The following is a 20,619-nucleotide window of genomic DNA, read 5'->3' on the forward strand; positions in this document are numbered from 1 at the left end:
ATTCAGTGTGACCTATTAAGTGGAAAGAGCATCCTCTGAAATCCCAGGGGAAGAAGGCTATGAAGCGGCTGCATCCTCTTGGGGATATCTTGTCGGATCGTAGAGCATTTTCTTATGTTAAAGGTATTCAAGTAAGTCATGAAAAGCTCCAGGGCTTCAGAACTGTGACAAGAACGGCAGCCCTCACAAGGGCCCTGATGCCGGTATCGATCAGGAGGGACTCAAAGGCGTAGGGCTGTGACGATACCACCTCTGGGCCACCCCCACGACCCGGAAGCTGCCTGCTTAGAAAAGTCAGCCCCCGCCCCCGCCCCAGGAAAACCCAAACATCAAGTCGTCCTTGGCTCTGGCAGATGCAGACCCACAACATGGCAGGGCCAGTGCCTCCGAGATCTGGAACCGGGGCCGATAAGAGCCGACCGCTGACTTCCTCGGGGCACCCACCAGACATTCCCAGCAGCCGCTTGGCCATCACCAGCCCTGTGTGCACATATGTGCCCGTAAGTGCCCGTGATCTAGTTCTGCTCCCCCCTGGATTGTTTTCCTTGGAAATACGGGAGAGGGCTCAGGTGCATGAGGCGCTCGAGAGACTCATGGACCTCAGTGGTCTTCAAGAACTTGACCTACCCAGAAAGCCCAGGGACGCTTAGAAATGTGTGCTGAAGTTACCCGGTTTCCCCAAGGTGGGCAAGTGCCTTTTCCTAGGCTTCCCTTTCGGCTTCTGTGTGCCAGGAGGATTGGGCTGAGGAACAGATGATAGCCACCTGCAGCCGTGTCTCTCTCTATAGAGTTCCACAGTGGAGTTCTGAGAAGGCTTGGGGCTCTACCTCTCAGAGGCAGGACGTGGTGTCCCCATCATCTCTGCGGATCCAGGGACGCCCGCTAGTGTGTTCATCAGTCTGTCTTTATGCGTCATCGTGCCTCCTCGGCCACCTCTTAACGTGCGGAGGGAGAGTGACAGGTCCGGTCACCTGGCACATTGCCTTCCTTGGCTTCTTTGAGCTCCGGCCCCTCTGTTCCACCACCGGAGATGCAGGCAGCTGGCCTCATTCCCAAAGAGGTGGTGTTCAGACCCAAATCGGACTTCATTTCAGGCGTCCGTGAGAAAAGGGATGTTTTGCCTTCCCTTTCCTCGAGGTCAACTTCCAGCGCGTGGGTGACAGACCTACAGGCTGGTCAGGCGTCACGCTTTTTTGTAACGACGTCTTTTTCCTTCTTTTTTTCTCAGGGAAGATGAAAGTGAGCCTAGCAGAGATGCTCTGGATTCACATTTCCCGGAATGTGTTCTGTTCTGTTTTTTCCTCCATTCAACCCACTGTTTTCCCATAAAAGACTCCGTGTATAGTTCAGAGGTATGCTATGAAGTACAGTGTTGTAGATTGCAGAGTGGATATAATTTGGCAAAATAAAGAGAAACTAGGAGGTGTTCTATGATGTGGTGCGTCAGTGTTACGCTTTTAAGTTTATTTCTGAGAGAGAGAGCGGGCACGAGCAGGGGAGAGGCAGAGAGAGAGGGAGAGAGAGAGAGAATTCCAAGCAGGCTCCACACTCTCAGCACAGAGCCCGAGGCGGGACTGGAACCAGATCGTGACCTGAACCAGAACCAAGAGTCGGACGCTGAAGCGACTGAGCCGCCCAGGCGCCCCGGTGTTATTTTTAATACCAAACTAAACCATCGAATTAATTTAGGTTGACTTGCCTAAGCAAATGGTGGACCGACAGCCACGGACAGCCTCTCCACGCCAGGTGCAGATGAAGAAAACCTCACTGAGCTGGATGAACGTGATACGATGTGGCCCGATTCAACAGTTCAAAACTCCTATTTAAAAATGTCCCTTATTACCATGAATTTCTTCAGACCTAATGTGCGCTTCAGACTATAGTGTATAACAGCCAAGTATTTTTCCATCACGCTGGTCACTTGAATTCCTTGGTCTGTCTCCTCATGCTTGAAAGCTAAGGTTATATTGCCTCTCAAAGCTGCCTTCCCACTTACAGTTTGGAAATCTATGGAAATCGTACGTCGCGGAACATCAGGGAAACGTAATGTGCCCTTGTTGGGGTCTTGGGAAAAAATATTTCTAGAAAGAGCAATCATTTAAATTTTTCTTTTTTCAAAAGGCAGCTCTGAGATTCTTTTCCTGCTTTCCCTTCTCTCCACTTGAAAAAGAGTTCCATTATTACCTTTTAACCATGCAAGACCACGAATCCATCATACTGACCGCTAGCCTGTGTGAGCTACTCAGGCACATCGTTTTTCTTTGTGTCGTAAACCATGAAAACAGATGACACACAGGCGTTATAATTGATGAACTCCCAAGCCTAACGCATGGCTTCTCCATGGCTCCTTTTACCCTGTGTCGTCTGACAGAAGAAACCCTGAGGGTGAATGTGAGTAGGTAATTACCAAAAATAACATCAGGTCCATCTAAGTCATTTTCCAGGAAAACGTTGAAATATAAAACGCCTGGCGAAAACATGATTAGAGGGGGGAAGAAAAAAACCTGTGGGATTCAAGTTGCTATAGGAACACTCATAGCCCCTTCAGCGAGCAGCGAGAGGGGATGATCTATTAAGCCTTTTTTTCTCCACCGAATATTCCACTGCATTAGTCACGCTGACTCACAGTCTGTTCAGGTTCCTGCTAGATTTGGCATATTTGGTGATGTTTTTCATAGGCTTGGAGCCAGAGTTCTTTCCCTGGCCCGCGGGGTTCTCTTCCTTGCATCTCTGGATGTATTTGATGCATTTGGGGTCTGTGAGCACCAGTATGGCTGTTAGATTTTTCCCAGGGCAGGCCAGGGGCAGGGAGCGGGGGCGGTGGGGACTCCTCTGAGTTCCTGGTAGCACTACTTTGAGTTTTTAACCTTGGGTGTGTATTAGCCATTAAACGTAATCAGAACGAACCTCACATGACTGTCTCCGGCCCCTATAATTTGGAAATATGGAGACCGAGCGCGTATGGACCAAACACATGTTACAGAGGAGGTTATGTGACTTGATGTTATAAATGTAGTTGAGTTAGGGCAACTCTGAAGCCAGCCTTTTGGCCACTCAACCAGGGCCCTTTTATACCGTGGGAGGAGGTATATTTTCGGGGAAGGTAAAAGAAGTCAAGATGTTTTTCTTCTGTTGCAAACATTGTGGAGCACGTGTGGCTTGTTTCTGAATCCCCTTTTAAAATACAAGTAATCAATATGACAGGAATGCGTCCGAGTTGGCCAGCAGACATTTGTGGAGTTGTGGTTACTGCCGCGGATAGTTACGTTAGATACTTCAAGGCGCTGCGTGACGGCGTGCTGGCCACGAACGAGTTGCTGACTCGCGATCGGTCCATTTTTGTCAGAAACACTTTTTATTATTTTGCATGATCACGTCAGCCGGTTATTCCTCAGATGTGTCTTCTACATATTTCCTTGATTTCCAGAGGAAAAGATGCTCAGTCAGATGAGGAATGTGCTTCTTAAATGTTTGCTTATTATTTTTTTTTATTTTTGAGAGGTGGGGGAGGGGCAGAGAGAAAGGGAGAGAGAGGATCCAAAGTGGGTTCTGCGCGGACAGCACAGAGCCCGACCCGATGCGGGGCTGGAACCCACGAACCGTGAGATCATGACCTGAGCCGAAGTCACGTGCTTAACCGACTGAGCCACCCAAACGCCCCTAGGAATATGCTTATTAAAAAGTAAATGTAGGGCACCTGGGTGGCGCAGTCGGTTAAGCATCCGACTTCAGCTCAGGTCAGTATCTCACGGTTCGTGGGTTCGAGCCCCGCCTCGGGCTCTGTGCTGACAGCTCAGAGGCTGGAGCCCGCTTCGGATTCTGTATCTCCCTCTCTCGCTGTGCCCCTCTCCCACTCACAGTCTGTTTCTTTCTCAAAAATAGATAAACATTCAAAAAATAAAAATAAATGTATACACAGTAAACATTTGGCTTTCTTTTTACGGTAATGGAAAGAAATAAATTGAGGGAGAAAGAGTAGTGTTTCCAATTGTGAGCATTATAACACAGAACTTTAAAAATTGGCCCCAGACAATGTTGACCACATTCAGGGTGGTACGAATCTCGGTAAAGAGAGTCTCTGTTATTCACATTTTCGCAGTGACACTCATGTTGATTCTAACATCGAAGAGATCGGATAGCTACACACATAAAAGCCTTAATTCAGATAAAAGATGCTTCGGACTTTCGTATTTATATTTAATTCTTCCAACCTAGTCACAGTCTCTTTCTCCCTCCCACCCCGTTTCTGCCCACAAGACACCACCGGGACCTCAGTGCAGCACAATGGCTCACATCTGGCCAGGGTCAAAAGCTCGGATGGAGAAAGCCCCCACCCTGTGGCTTTCAAGTACACAGCCAGCATGGACCAGCTCCAAGCCATAATCGACCGTGCGGACCATTGCCAACAGGAGCTGGCCTTCCACTGCAAGAAGTCAAGGCTTTCGGCTCGCCACGGTGAGTAATCAGCGTGCTCAGCCATCGTGGGCTGCAGTGCCCACAGGTGGCCGTGGCTTGCCACGGATGCGTGAGAATCTGTGGCCATAATGCTCACGTCACAATCTGGAAGTCACAGAGATGCTTTTCCTCGGAGCAAAGAGCAAGGTCAATAGATATCGCTGCCTGCTCGAAGCTGTGAATGACCTGACGTGCCTTCCCAGACCCCGCTAGACAACCGGACAGTGGAAGCCTCCTTACGAGGTTATCTTAGAAAGGATTGCGGACGACATGCGTGGCTTAGTTCTCTCTCCGGGGGTGGTTATTCCGTGAGATTCTTTTGCAGAGACTGAATGTAATTAGCGTCTGGGGTACTTATTAATTAGGGAACAACATTAGTCTCGTGCACCCCTTTCACACACCATGCCTGCTCATGGTTCGTTTTTCATGCCCATTCTGCTCTTGAAAATTCTGCTTTTGGTGTTGTATTTTCTTCCTCTGAAATAGCTCATTCTTTCAGAATGTGCAGCCCCCACCCTGCTCGAATGAAACTCCTGGGTTTGTGGGAGGCTGATCAGACGTCTGGGGAGAGGAGTGAGCAGAGGGCGGTAGTCAGGGTCCCCCGGGTTCACGTTCCGAGCCCGTCACTCAGCAGCCAGGGGAGCTGGGACCTTGCTTCGTCCCTCAGAGCCTTCAGCTCTCAGACACTCACCTCGCCAGGCCTTACTTGCACAACGTAGAAATTGCACCAAGCCAAATGCTGCTTATCCGCATCTCTCCAATTTATTGAATTTATAGCTCGTGCTGGAGGGCTCAGCGCGTACTGTGAGCTGATTGCTGCTAAATAGACGACTGAGCTAAAATGGAATGTTCCCCGAAGAAGGAGGAAGCGGCCCCGGGAGAGTGAGGCCGTGCTGTGGAACAAGGCGGGTTGGGCTGCCTCACCAGGGAAACGAGGGGAAGGCAGGGCAGAGTGTGCGAGCCCCTAACACAGTCCGAAAACAAACCCACTGGGTGAGTCTGGGAGCAAACTCCCGCACGTGGTCTGTCCCAGAACCTGGACACCACTGCCTCAGTAGAGAATTCCCACTTGGAAGGCCCGTGTCCGCGTCCGCGCCTGTCGATTTGCAAGCGATCACTCCTCGATTGTCATCCTTTCCATATCAATACAGAAAGCAGCAGCTACAGCAGCAGCAAAAACAAGTATTTAATTGGGGTTGGGGTAAAGGTGGAAAGAGAAAACGCTTTCCAACTCGTTGAACACTCGCTAAAGGGACAAAGTGAGGGATTTTTATCTGTACACAAACAGCTGCTTGTCTTTCTTTCTTTCTTTTTTTAACCTTTTTTATTTTTGAGAGAGAGAGCACAAGCAGGGGAGGGGCAGAGAGAGAGGGAGACGCAGAATCCGACGCAGGTTCCAGGCTCCGAGCGGTCAGCACAGAGCCCGACGCGGGGCTCGAACTCACCGACCTCGAGATCATGACCTGAGCTGAAGTCGGACGCTCAACCCACTGAGCCACCCAGGCGCCCTGCAGCTGCATTTCTGGTATTCTGCCACTGGCCAATTTGTAGCACAAAGTCAATGTAGACAAATTCGGTACAGACCTGTGTAATTCCAGAGTCTCTTAATTACAGTACACATGAGGTTGGCCTAAAATAGTGTAGCCTAACACACCCAACACTTGTTGCACGCTGATTTGCTGTGCGTTATTGATAGGCACGAACAGACGTGGGGGGCATGATGCTACCCTGTGCGAAAGGAGTGGCCACAACCAGCCTTCCCCTGGAGCCTTCTCTAGAATGTCGCCATGGCAAAATTCGCTCAAGGCGGCCGCACCGTGGGGACCACGTAGCTCAAGAACGTCATAAAACGCGTTGGGGAATGAGAGTCGACATCCACTTTCCCCCAAGAATTTCCCTCTGTTCAAATTCTCAGACATTGCCAGGAGCCTGAGGTCTTGTTAATTGTGAGAGGAGATGAAGCAGGGCTGGGCCTCGCTGCAGCAACCCCTGTGTCCTGCGGTTTCCAGGAGGGCTAGTGGGGAGCAGATGGGCCTTGACTCTTGTTAGGGTCCCGCAGCGTCTTCCTTTAGCAGCTGTTAGGTCTCTACGCTATAGATGGCTTCAGGGGATGTGATTATGGGTGGCTAAAGAGGGAGCTTGGGGGGTGGTAAGTGTTGATTTCAGGTAACTTCCGTCTCCGTACTGTGGACACTAAGGTCCCTGAGGATTGTAGTTATGGCTGGCGTGAAGGACAGCCAACCAGGGACCGATGATGGGGGCCGGGAAGCCATGTTCCTTTCCATTTCGGCTTTAGTTCTTCTTCGTGTTGTTCTTACTGATTCCTCATGCAAATTCTCCAGATTTCTCAAAGAAATCTTGAATGGAGCCAAATGCATCCTGTACCACTAGCAACCCCCGATGCTTCTTACTTTATAGAGAAAATGAAAAATTCCGATGTAAACAAACAATTGTGCGTTTAGGTGCAATGATTCTTTTTGCTCCTCGATCTAGGAAAGAGTGAGTGTTGAATAATCATGTTTTCCAAGTGGTGTTTTGAAAAATATCTGTTCTGTTGAAAAGCTCTTCTACCCCCTACAGATAAGTTTTCAACACACTGGGGGCCGGGGGGAAGACCGCGGATATTGATTTCTTGGTACACATCTCCCCCAGTGGGCCTGCGGTGGGTGGTAATGAATGTGGCCGGTGTGTTTGCAAGCTGGGAGGTTGCGGGCAGACGGGAAGTCTCATGGGACGGGGAGCCATGATGAGCAGGGGTGGTTGTAAGTTAGGGAGAAGCTGGGATGTCGTCCAGATGCCCGGTGGGGGGCGGGGGGTGCTGGATGGGGACGGCCTGAGGGTTTGACAGAGCACGCTAAAATGGACCAGCATCTCTGCAGGCCCACTGAGGGATGTCGCTTCCATTGGCCCTCCTGCTCTATGCTCTGTTTATTAGGTACTGTTTTCCTCCACGCTCCTGAAGGCCCACCTTCCTGACCACCCTCAACCTCCAGGTGGCCTACAGTCCCACCCTGGGGCCTCAGCAGCGGGTTAATTGCGGGTTGTACTAGGAAGGAAGTTGTGCTACAGAACTGCGCTGTGGTAACCGCAGTTGTCCTGAGCCTGGGACGCACCCCAGGCATGGAGAAGGCTCGTCAGGACCTTGTCTGTAGTTTCCAACTACAAAGCCAACCCATTCAGTATAAGAAGAAACACAGGTCTCCACGAGGCTTCTAAGACCTGACAGGAAGGACCAGTGTTTTCCGCTAATAAATAAAGTGAAAGACATCCCTGTTTTGCATGATATTATGTTATTTCAGTGGCGTCTTAGGCTCTCGAACAGATTTTAGACTCAGTGTATAAATCACTCTGGTTTTCTTTAGTTTTTTTTTTTTTCCTTAATGAGAATTCTTCTGTGAATGTTATTTTCAAATAAATTAGGTCATTGGAGTCCTCAAGAGAAATACGTAAATATCACGCCTGGATTGAGTTAGGGGCCGCTTGCTCATTTTCTAATAAAAGTAAAACATATGGTGAGAATGTAAGTCTTGATATGGAGATATTCTTTAAACAGTTGGAAATCCTCTTAAAAATTATCCTGTGGCGGAGTTAACGTCTGCTCACATCTAAAAGAGTCGCTGTGTTTGAAATAGAGGGGAGCAAAGGACTGTGCTGGGGAGGCAGGCAGTGGGGGGCAAAGTAGGTGTCACTTTTCTCATACTTGTCTTTCAGGTGGAACCCCAGTGAGCCGGTGGGTTGGAAGAACCAATGAAACACACACTTACTGGGGAGGTTCCCTTCCTGATGCTCAAAAATGTGCTTGTGGATTACAGGGGAACTGCCTTGATTCTCAATATTACTGCAACTGTGATGCTGACCGGAATGAATGGTGATTTCCATATAATTTCCCTGTGCAAACTGTAACTTTTTTGTCGCTTAAACGATGTGACTTAGGCAGACATTGGACAAGACAGTTCTATAAAGAGAAAAGATTAAAGGATTCCCTAGCAAGCTCAAAGTAGAAGCCTTGATGTGTGCAGTGTAATTAATCTGAAGCCTAAAGTGTTAGGGAGCTGTTTCTGTTTACCCGTGAATAACTAATCATGTCCATTTTATTTTTTGTTTCTAATAAGACGGAATAGGAATGCCAGGTTAACGTCTCCCATTCGCCGAAAGTAAAGTACGCAGACTTCCGAAAGTTAAGTTTAACCCAGTTAATAAGATGATTGCCCCACGGTTGACCCAGGGTTGTTTGCTGAACTCCCTCGCTGCTGGCCGTGCTTTTAAATGGCCACGTTGGGGAAACCAAACACGGTCTGGCTTGCACGAAAGGGGAGGTGTGGAACACAAGCCTCTCCGTACCGCTGGAGGTCTCAGGAGGCTTCCAGACCCCAAAAAAGAAGGCGGAAGACGACAGCTCTTCCTGCTAGCATCCTAGGTAGCAAGAAATAACTCCCTGAAAACTCACGTCTACAGACTTTCCCTCACGCAGATTTGGAGTCCGATGTCACACGATCCTTGAATTAAGTTAGCGGGGCCGCAGGTTGGCAACGGCGGTGGCTCATCATAGAATTACTTGACATTCTTACTGGAGGGCATTCCCGCGGGTAAAGGATTCCCACAGATAGAATGCCACCAAACTGGAGCTCGCAGTCCAGTGCTACAGAGCCCCAGGGGACAGAAGTGGGAGGCAGAAGACACCACAGAGTAAATAGATGCCTAAAAATCCCAGATCACGGATACGTTAAGATCGTAAGATGAAATCAGTATGGGGAACCGTTTGAAGAATAAGCAGTGGAACTGAGACACGAGAAAGCAATGAGAAAATACTGTTGACGGAGGTGATTGTGATTTACGGAAGAACCAAATGAATGTTTACAAATGAAAATATTATCGTTGAAATTCAAGACTTGTTGGGTCAGGTAGTGGACACAGGTGGATCAGAAAACTGGGGAAGTGGAAAACGTGTGGATTGTAGTGTGGAGAGACACATGATGGCAGGAAGAAAGGCAGCGACATGGAGGGGTGGTGTGGAGAAGGTCGAACAGGCATCTGAGTCAAGTTTCAAAAGAGAAGATTGGAGATCATTAAGGGCGATAATCAAATAGCCAAGAAATGCCCAGATGGGAGAAACTACCGGAAACCCAAGCAGGATAAGTAAAAGCCAGTCCATCGCCAGACACATCACGGTGAAACCAAAGAAAATTAAAGAGAACGTTAAAGGGAGCAGAGGTGAAAGGAAGTCGGAGCCAGCAGGCCCCTCCCACCCCTCCATGGAACCCAGCGCCACCCACGGGCGCTGGCTCTCCCCTCGCCCTGCGCTAGGAAGATGTCCCATTCCAAGCGTGTCCCCAGCTGAGATACAGTGAGCGCCCGGACAGACAGACAGACAGACGCTGAAGGAGCATGCACCACCAGCAGACTCCACAAGAGGAAGTTTGAAGAATGATTTTCAGAATGAGAGTAGGTGATCTTGTAGGAGAGTCTCAGGCGCTAGAAGAAATATTGAGTAAAGAAAGGTGTAAGCTGAGAGGTTAAGAAAATAGGAGATGCGTACTGGACACGAGTCACGTATCACAGTATATACGGAATTGAAACGGGAGGAGGCATTCCAATCCCATTACAAAATGATTGTGATTGACAAAGGAATTAAATTTAGAAATGAAAATGTTATTGGAACTTAAAACTTGTTTCGTAGATATTTGTCAGCATTATTACACTGTTCATAGCACATACGATTAAAATTTTAAGTGTGACCACTAAAGACTAGCCATGGAGAGTGCAATATTCAAAAGGGACTTTTGTTTCATTTTAATTTTTTAATAGAGCTTATTTATTTATTTTGAGAGAGACAGAGACAGCACGAGTGGGAGAGGGGCAGAGAGAGAGGAAGAGAGAGAATCCCCAGCACGCTCCACACTGTCAGCACAGAGGCTGATGTGGGGCTCCAACCCACAAAGCTGTGAGAGCATGACCTGAGCCCAAAGCAGCAATCAGACGCTTGACCGTCTGAGCCCCCCAGGCGCCCCCAAAATGGGATTTTAAAAACCTAGTTAATTCAAAAGAAGGGAGGAAATAAAATCTAGAAAAAGAGGAAACAACAGGCAACAAGATGACAGCAACAACAACAAAAAAATGAATAATCATGCACAATAAATGTGACCAAAATAGCCATTTAAATCCAGATAGATCATATTGAACGAAGAATAAGTATATTTCATTTGTACACCTAGAAACGTCGAAAGCAAAATGCTGAACACAAGTTTACCAAGCAAGTACGAACAGAAGTAAGTACAGTTTTGAAGTCTTAGTATGGGAGACGATTACTATCACTATATAATAATGCTTTTTAATTTCACCAAAAAACCCCGTAACAATCCTAAATTTGTTCCTGATAAAAACGAGTCAAAATACATATAGAAAATAATGTACCCAACTGAAAGAAGGAATATACAAATCGACCATTGTAGGAAGACATTTAAACATACATCTGTTAACAATTGGTAAATCACGTGGACAAAAATTAGTAAGCATACAGAATATTTTTAAATGAAATCAACAGCTTGTTTTGGTAGCCAGCTGAAATTATAGAATGTATAATTTTCTCAGGCACACGTGGCACATTTTTGCAAGTTGATTGTTCTGATATTCTGTAAAGCAAAACCCCCCACACTTTGTAATAGTTGTTATCTTACGGACAATTTCTCTGATTATAGTGCAGTTAGGTTAGAAATGAATAGGAGAGGGATAAAAAATATATGAGGCATTTGAAAACCACACATGATTAGAAACAAGGAAATGAAGATCACATTATTCATAGAAAATATGGTTGTCGACCAGGAAAACTCAAGAGCATATACAGAAATATTATGAAATTAATCAGAATTTATTTAGTAGGGCTACTTACTGAATCTTAGAATAACTGCATTCCTATGAAGAACGTGTTAAGTATAAGACAATATTATACAAACTACTCGCAAAATCAGCAAAAAGAGTGTAGTACTCTGGAATAAAGATGACACAAGTATGGAAAATTTTTAGGGAAAAGACATCATAAAACTTTATTAGGAGACTCTAAGAAGACGAGGTATCACACAACGGCCATGAGTGAGAAAAATATGTAGTTCCTTGATTCCATGTAATGCCAACGCCAAACATGCGCTTTGTGTTTGGGTCAGTGACAAGCTGGGAAAAAGTACGTGGAAAAGCCATGGTAAATAACAACGGAAGACGGAAACAAGGAGAGGAGACGGGCCTTGCTGGACGTGAAGTGTCACAGTGCCGCAGTAATTAAACCGCCCGGGTTTGTCAAAGCGTTTGTCAAATAGAATAGCAAAACCCAAGAGCGAGCCTGGGAGCTCTCAAAATATGCGACTCTGGATGGTGATAATTAGGTTGTCTCCAGTCTCTCTTGTCCCCCGAACAATTAGGAAATGTGAAAGCCGACCCAATATTTGTTCCCTGTGGCTTTCCCAACAATTCCAAGTCGTGACAGCCCCGTTAGACTTCAAAAAGTCCCCTGCAGAACAGCCAGCAGTAAGAATGATCTCTGGAGCGCTTGGGACTGAAAACAAAAGAGAAGTGGCTTTGGAAGTTCTCTTACTGAATGCTTGGAACCTATCAAGAAATCATCATGCCTAGACATGCAATGCTTCCAACTTTTGAAAACAATAGAGAAGCAAGAAGAAAACTGAGATATAACTAAATTAGGCAATTTCGAATGAATCTGGTGACCATGGCAATGAATAACATCCTACGTGAAGCGTAGGCAATTGGGAATGACCTGTGCTGATAAATTTTAAAATCGGAGCTGTTTCAAATTTCCTCAGAATCAGCAAGTTACTTTACAAACAATGGAATGAAAAAAGAACTTAGTACAATATCTGCCTTCCTACACGCAGTTACCTTTTATGATTTTCCTTAAGTTTTTTTCAGGACTCTGTGCTTTGTCATTGCTAAAAACAGTTAAAAGTGTAGCTTTTTCACTGCATTATAAACGTAGCTTTTAAATGGTTCTTTAAAATTCAGGGATCCTCAATGAATAACTAATACACTTACGTTTTTACTCTAGAATGTTCTACCAAAATAGCAATGACAAGAATTAAAATGCCTATTTGTAACACTGATTGATATTTAACACGAGGAATTAATTCGGTGCATTATCCCCACATTTATAACAAGATATATTTTCAGATTGACTCCCCCCATAATCCATGGAATCTTCTAGCTGGTGACCACCTGTTCCCAACAAAGCCAGGAGTTATGTGTTTGGGATGTGTGCTTTCACCCACAGAAACTGCAGGGCCTTAACCAGATAAAGCCATGCAGCTTTATTTACTCTGGTTTTTGGGAAACACTCTGATTGAAAAAAAAAATTGTTTCTTAACTTTCAGGATATCTAGTTCAAATTTTTCATGTCTTACCATAGGCACTGCCAGTCACGTTGTTACATTTTTTAAGCAAAATAAAAATGTTAATAATTTTCAACTTTCTACCTTAAAAGAGTTACTTTGATGCCTAATCAGAACTGGAATAATTAGCTATTAAGTTATGCAGATTCTTTTTTGCAGCAAAGCTATTGGGCTGAACCGTTTGAAATGGCTGATTGTTTCGACTTGCAAAATTGTCAGTTTCAAGTGCTTCCATTTGTACCTAGAAGAGTGAGTGGTGGCTTTGTAATTGTTTGACATGAAAACTTCCTAAAGGTTCTGCACAGATACAGGGCATCAGAATGACACATGAGACGAATTATTAAATCAAAAGTACAATTGTATATTGAAATATACAGTAAAAATATGAACAGCTTACAATGTGCAGAAAAATCTTTCTTTGTCCAGAGAGGTGGTTGGTGGTCAGCTGGCTTATTACCCAGGACCTCTGGCCCTTATTCTAGTTTTTGTTGTATTGGAACCATAGCTACGAAGGCTGTCTTAAATATTCACTTACATGATTTGGTTATATTACAATTATATTTTTGTTATAGTTATAATATCTGCTAGGTTTCTTGGGGACATTGTTCGTGGTTTTTATGTCCACGTCCCCAAAACACAGGGCCGGGCAAGTAGAAGCTGTTTAGTAAGTGTTGGTCGAATGGATGGATGGTGACAGCCATGGACAAAGCACTTCCCATGAATTATCTCATTTATTAATTTTAAGTGCCCATTGTATCATCCTTTCGATTTGGTTTCGAATCGGTATTTTGTTTTGGGGTTGGTTTGTTTTTTAATTTGTTTTTAAATTTATGGCATCAATAAATAAGGAAATGCCTAGTAACTGCAGTAGGAATTTTGGAAAATATAGTTAAAAAAAAAAATCTAAGAATTGAAAACCTAAATCTTGTCAGTCAGATTTTTTTTTTTTTTTTTTTTTAATGAAGCCAGACAGATCTTGCATGTGTAAGTTCTGCATTTAAATCTTACACGGCGGCTAAATTGGAAAGAGCAGTGAACTGCTTAATTGCAGTGAAAGTGTAATCTCACGCCAGCATGAGGCTCATGATTTTGGACCTGGCCACTTTTCTTCTCTGGGGTCACGTAGACAAACAAAGGTCTCGGGTCCTCAGACAACCTTATTAAAATACGTTACCGTGTAAGCGGTCAGATGGGCCGTTTGATTTCCCCACTGTTACATAGTCACACATTTAGCTAAATACCTTCTTGAACTGCATTGAAAGACTGTTACTTTTCCGGGTATCATTGAGAATAATGTTAAGGTGGTCGTATTTGTTTTGTAGGACCAGCGACACAATAGTCCTTTCCCATAAGGAGCACCTGCCGGTCATTCAGGTTGTGATGAGAGACACAGGCCGACCACATTCAGAAGCCGCGTATGCGCTGGGGCCTCTGCTCTGCTGGGGGGACAGTAAGTAGCGGGAAGAGGAACTGTCTTGACCCCTGAAAACGCGTGTCAGGGTTTCAGGAGAAATGCAGCTGCCCACGTTCATGAAAACACTACCTACCCTGATAATCCATATTTCATTAGAAATGTGTTAACTTAATAAACGAAGTGTGTGCTGTCGTCGTAACTGAGGAAGAAAAGTGAGAAAATGACATTACCTTTGGAGTAGTGACCTTTCTGCAGTATTGAAGTCAGACTCTTGCTGCGAATACTCATGGAATCATCTGAAATATTCTATCACCTGGTCAGCAAACATCTAACGTATACAGCTAAGTATAAGGCACTTGGCTGAGTGCTGAGATGCCTGAAATTGGTAAGATGATGAGAAATGGGGTGACGGGACCCATCAAGTGGACCTGTTCATTCATACCTGTTGACAATTCTGAAAACCTCAGTGGTTCTGACCACTTACCCCTCCAGCTACATCTGGATTTCTTTCATATCCTTCCTTCTCCCAAACTAACTGAAATAAAATACATCGGTTCTGCATTTAATTTACCTCTTTCTAACCCCTCAGACCTTCTCCTCCGTCACTCCCTAGAAACTGCTTTTTCCAGCTCACCAGTGAGACCTCGATGTTGCTAAATCCAAATTTTATTCTCCGGTGTTGTCTGAGTTGACCTTTATCGGCCACTTTGGTCTCCTTTCCTGGTTCGCCTCCTTACTGCCAACACACCACAACATTCTGGGTTCCCTCCATCTCCCTTCACTTCACCAGTGGCATCGTGTTTTGGGGTCCCCCGAGCTTCAGCCCCCCTTCTCTCTGCCCTCCAGCTGTTCCCAACGGGCCCATTGGGGACATTGGCATAACGCGTACCACACTGATGTCAGTGAGTCCCCCGTCTACGCCTCAAGCCCAGTCTCCCTGAACTCCCAACCCTGACATCCAGCTGGCTGTTCAGTACCTTGGCTTGTATTTCCCTAGGCATTGCGAAATCAGTTTGTTGAAAATGAGGGGAAAAAGTGTTTCCACAACAACCTTCTCCACCTCGGTACACAGCAACTCCATTCCCCCTTTGCTTAGACTGAAAACATGGCGGTCACTCACAACGTCTTTCTTTTCCCAACACACATCTAATTCACCCACAAGTCGTGTCGTTTCCAACTTCAAAATGGGTCCGAATCCACCTTCGTGACCACCAGCACCTGGGTTGTTGCTGCGGCTTCGCCGGCCTGCCTGCTGCTGCCTTTTCCCCACCGAGCTGATCCTCCACCTGACAGCCAGGCGCCCAGGCCAGGCCATGCCGGTCCTCTGCCCCGAACTCTGCAGTGGCACTCACGTCAGAGGAGAGGCCGAAGCACAACGTCCACCGAGGCTGCGGTGGCCACGTGGCCTTCTGAGCCCGTGGAGCCACACAGCTCATCCCGTAGGAGATGTTGCCTTGTGAAGAAATCCTGACACTTCTCAACCTCGCTGTTGAGAAAAAGTAAGCGTTTCCTATCTCGGACAACGTCAGTTTTGAGACGTGGAAAGTCAAAATGTGAAGAACGTAGTCACGTGCCTTGACTGGATGGTAGTAGGAAGAGATTTTTTTCCACTTGTGATCTTAAAAGGCAGACCACGGTTCTGTTTCTGGATAAGATGAAGTTAGCACGCCCCGGCTCCCCTCTCCCCCTGGGTCCCCCTCTAAAACCTGGACAGGATGCCTTGAAGCAGCTGTCTCGGGACGCTGGGAAGCAAATAGCAGCAAGAAAGAGAAACCAGAATGCACCGTTTACGTCCCCAGCATCGCTCGGCCTTGGTCCCAGATGCAGACTTGGATCACAGACAGACAGGGTTCCAAGAGAAGCCCTCTAGCCCCGACCGGAAGAGAGAACAGAGGAGTCCCCACTCTCAGGGAATGCAGGGATCCCAGTTCCCTCTTCTCCTGGTGTTTTCTGAGGCCCCAGTCCCCAGGCAGAGCCATGGAAATAGCAACAGAAGTTGCCCCGGGAGCTCGCAAGAGCCAGAACTTCAGAAAGGACCTTTTGCTCTGAATAGGGCAGCTTTGGTTCAGAGACCGTAGGCGGACTTCCGTTATTTTTGTTTTCTTTCTCTTCTCACCCGTCGCTTGGCGATGGACGTGGTCGAGTTGCAGAGGTGCATAGAGCACACAAGAGAGCAGCCTAAAAACGACCCTTTTTCTGGTCCCGTGACTGAGAAGGGAGACCAGGGGACCAGAAAGTACCTGGAAGAGCCCAGAGAGGGAACTGTTCAGGAAGGCGTGCCATACCTCGTTTACGAAGTCCTGGGCTCACCTCAGAGCTACTGGATCTGATCCGAGTGGATCTGACCCGAATCGTAGACCATAGAAGTTAAGAACTGAGCAGAGCGGCTACCACCCAAGACCCAGACCGGCCACTGGGTGGCGCATGAGGGAGGCAGATCTGAATAGTACTGCAAAACCTTTGCAAACTGGACTGCCATTAGAGACAGCCCACAGAAGGCCCGTTGGAATGTGTGGCCAGATCCTAACCAGGCCGACTACCTGCAAAATAACTAAATGAATAAAAAAAAAATAAAAAAAAAAAATAAAAAAAAATAAGATATATGCAGATAGATATAGATGCGCATATATATATCGGTATCTATATACAGATATCTGTATATCTGTATATAGATATCAATATCTATATCTATATTCAACATGCTCCACAAACTTTAAACACAGCCTGGAGTTTGTTAATATACTATTTAAAATATCTAGGAAATAATCCAAAATTACTTAGCACAAAGAACCAGGAAAATCTGAGCTGGTTTAGGAAAATACAATCAACAGATACTAATGCAAATACGATACAGAGGTTAGAATTATCTGATAGAGTTTGAAACCGCTATTACGTAAGAGCCCTAATAAGTAATCATAAACACTTTCTTAACAAATGGAAAAAGAGCACTTCATCAGAGAAATAGGCTCTATAAAGAGCTAAATGAAAACTTTTGAACTGAAAAATACAGAAACTGAAATAAAAGATGCCCTGGAAGGGCCAAATAGCAGATCTGAGATGAAACGGTCAGTGACCTTAAAGATGAATAGAAATGATTCAGTCTGAACAAAAGAAAGGAAAAAAACAAATCTAGAAACGAACAGGGCCTCAGGGAACCATGAGTTACCAAGAAAATATCTAACATTCATGTAATTGAATACTCAGAAGCAGACAGAAGAGTGTGGTACCGGAAAAAATATCTTAAAAAAATAATGGCTGAAAATTTTCCAAGTTTGGCAAAAGACAGACTTGAGAAGTTGAATGAACTTCAAACAGGATAAACTCAAAGAAATTCACATCCAGACACATCGTAATCGTACTGCTGCGAATAAAGGCAGTGAGAAATTTTTTGCAATCAGCCAGAGAGAGTAATGTGTCATCTATAAGTGAACACCGACTCAAATGGCAGTGACTTTCTCATTAGAAATATGAAAGCCAGAGTAAGTGGTAGAACATTTCTCAAGTGCTAAAAGTAAAAGGTTGTCAGTCCGGAATTCTGTATTCAGCAAAAATCTCCTTCAGGAATGAAGATAAAATAAAACTCTCAGACGAAGGGAAGCTAAAAGCATTCGTTACCAGAAGATGCTTTGAAAGACTTTCTAAAGGAAGATTCAGACAGAAGGGAAATGATATCAGAAGGCAATCTGGGACATCAGGGATAGAAAAACAGCATTAAAATTGGTAAATATCTGGGCCTCCTGGGTGGCTCAGTCAGTTCAGTGTCCGACTTTAGTTCGAGTCATTATCTTGCAGTCCTTGAGTTCGAGCCCTGCGCCGGGCTCTGTGCTGACCGCTCAGAGCCTGGATCCTGCTTCAGATTCTGTGTCTCCCTTTTTCTCTGCCTCTCTCCAGCTCACTCTCTGTCTGTCTTTCTCTAAATAAATAAATAAATAAACATTAAAAAAAACTTTTAAAAAATGTTTTAAAAAATATTTACCCAGATATGGTAAATATCTGGGTAAGTTTAACAGACTGTTCTATATTGAGTTATGTAAAAATATCTGAGGGTTAAAAGCAAACAATACAACATTATTTCGTAGAGTTTTTAATGTGCGCAGATGAAATACATTTAGCAACAACAACATAAAGGGGAGCAGGGAAAGTGACAGAATCGTTGGTGACATTTTTACAAATCAGCCAAGGTGGTTGAAATGGAGATTCTGAGCAGACTGTAAGTACATGTAAATACTTATGCTGTAAGTATATGTAAGTACGTATACTGTAATTTCTAAAATAACCAATCAAGGAACAGTTATGGAAAAATAAAAACAGAATACTAAAAAATGTTTAACCCAAAAGGAGACAGAAAAGGCGAAGTAGATGAAAAAAAAGGTGTAACAGGAAGAAATAAAATGGTAGAACTAAATCCCACATGTCGACATTTGTATTTAATGAGATTGGTCTAAGTAAACCAGTTGAAAGACCGTTTGTTACAACTCAACTATGTATTGTGTACAAGAAACTCACTTCAAATATAATGACATCAGAAGTTTAAAAATAAGGACAGGAAAAGACACACTGCCTAATTACTAATTAGAAGAAAGCTGGACTTTCTATATTAAAATCTTTGCTTGAAAGCATAGAAAATTAATAGACATAAGAAGTGATTAAGAAGACATGAGAATCGTAAATAGGTGTGCTAATAACTGAGCTTCAAACTACATAAAGCAACAACTGCCAGGATGGAAAGGGGAAATGGACAAATTCATAATTATAACTAGAGAATCCAATATGCCTCTCTCATTAACCTATGCAACTAAGAGAGGGAAAATGAGCAAGGGTACAGAAGCTTGAATGTCGCCACAAACCAACAGAATCCGATGGACATTTATGGAACTCCTTCCCAACAGTACAATACACATTTTTTTCACATGCACGTGGATATAGCATATTCTTTGTCACAAGAAAACTTTAGCAACTAGCAAATAAATCATACAAAATACATTCTTTGGCATCAATGGATTAAACTAGAAGTAAGTAACAAAGACAGTGAGTGTCTCCACAAACATTCAGAAATTTAACCCTGAACTGTTAACTAATAAACGAGTCAAGGAGGTCTCAAATGGATATTATGAAACATATGGACCTGTATAATAAGGAAAATATAACATATCAAAATGGTGGGGTACATTTATGGCAGTGCTGATAGGGGTATTTATAGCATTAAATGCTTGTGTTTTGAAAAAAGAATTTCAACTATAATTTAAGCTTTTACCATAAGAAATTAGAAAAAGAAGAAAAAATAATTCAAAGTAAGCAGAAGGAAGGAAATAATAAAGATATGAAGAGAAAGCCATTCCATTAAAAGCAGACCAATAGAGATCTATAAGAGGAAAAGATATTTTTGAAAGATCAATAAAATGGATACATCTCTAGCAGAACTGTTGAAAGAGAAAAGAGAAAAATTACCAATGTGAGGAGTGAAAGCTGGAGTATCACTACAGACCCCACGGACATCAGTAGCATAATAATGGCAATCTCCAAACAACTCTACACACATACATTTTCCAACATAGATAAAACAGATCGATTCCTTGAAAACCACTAACGACTAAAACTCACTCAAGATGAAACAGACAACTGGAACAGACCTAAAAGTAGTCATGGAATTGAATCCAGTCTGAGATGGTTTTGCTGGTGAATTCTCCCAAAGAAATAACACCATATTTACACAATCTCTTTTAGAAAATAGAAGAGGAAATTCTTCCCAAAATTACGTGAGGCCAACATGGCCCCGATATCCAAACTAGACAAAGAAAGTGCAAAAAAAAAAAAAAAAAGAAAGAAAAAAAAAGAAAAGAAAAGATAACTACAGATAGCATCATCACAGACACATTTGCAAAAATCCTCAACAAAACATTAGTAAATAATCCAGGAATATATGAAAGAATGATACGTCAACACTGACAGATTTACCCCGGGATGCAAGACTGATTCAGTGCAGCCGATCCTGGGACAACACAGGTTTGGACTGTGCAGGTGCACTTATATGCACATTTTTTCCCCCAATAAATCTGTACAGTCTTGTAAATGTATTTCTCTTCATTATGGTTTCCTTAATAATATTACGCTTTCCCTGGCTTACTTTATTATAGGAATACGGCATTTAATACATATAACACACAAAGTATGTGTTGACGTTACCAATAAGACTTTCAGTCAACAGTAAGCCATTAGTAGTTAAGTTCTGGGGGAGTCAGAAGTCACACATGGATTTTCAACTGTGCAAAGGCCAGTGCCTCTAACCCCCTGGTTGTTCAGGGGTCAGCTGTGTTTGGAAATCAGTCAATGTAATCTACCATTTTAACAGTTGAAATTAGA

General features: G+C 44.3%; 1 protein-coding gene across 1 annotated transcript in view; it reads left to right on the forward strand.

Moving 5' to 3' along the window:
• LOC115499820 (contactin-associated protein-like 3) overlaps window positions 1-20,619 on the forward strand; it is a 196,462-nt gene that overhangs the window by 142,317 nt on the left and 33,526 nt on the right. The window contains exons 13-15 of the mRNA XM_030294015.1: window positions 4,258-4,455; window positions 8,167-8,323; window positions 14,168-14,295. Of these exons, the coding sequence (XP_030149875.1) occupies window positions 4,258-4,455; window positions 8,167-8,323; window positions 14,168-14,295 (483 nt within the window). The remainder of the gene's footprint in view (window positions 1-4,257; window positions 4,456-8,166; window positions 8,324-14,167; window positions 14,296-20,619) is intronic.

This window comes from Lynx canadensis, chromosome D4 (genome assembly GCF_007474595.2).
Source record: "Lynx canadensis isolate LIC74 chromosome D4, mLynCan4.pri.v2, whole genome shotgun sequence".
Classification (NCBI taxonomy): Eukaryota; Metazoa; Chordata; class Mammalia; order Carnivora; family Felidae; genus Lynx; species Lynx canadensis.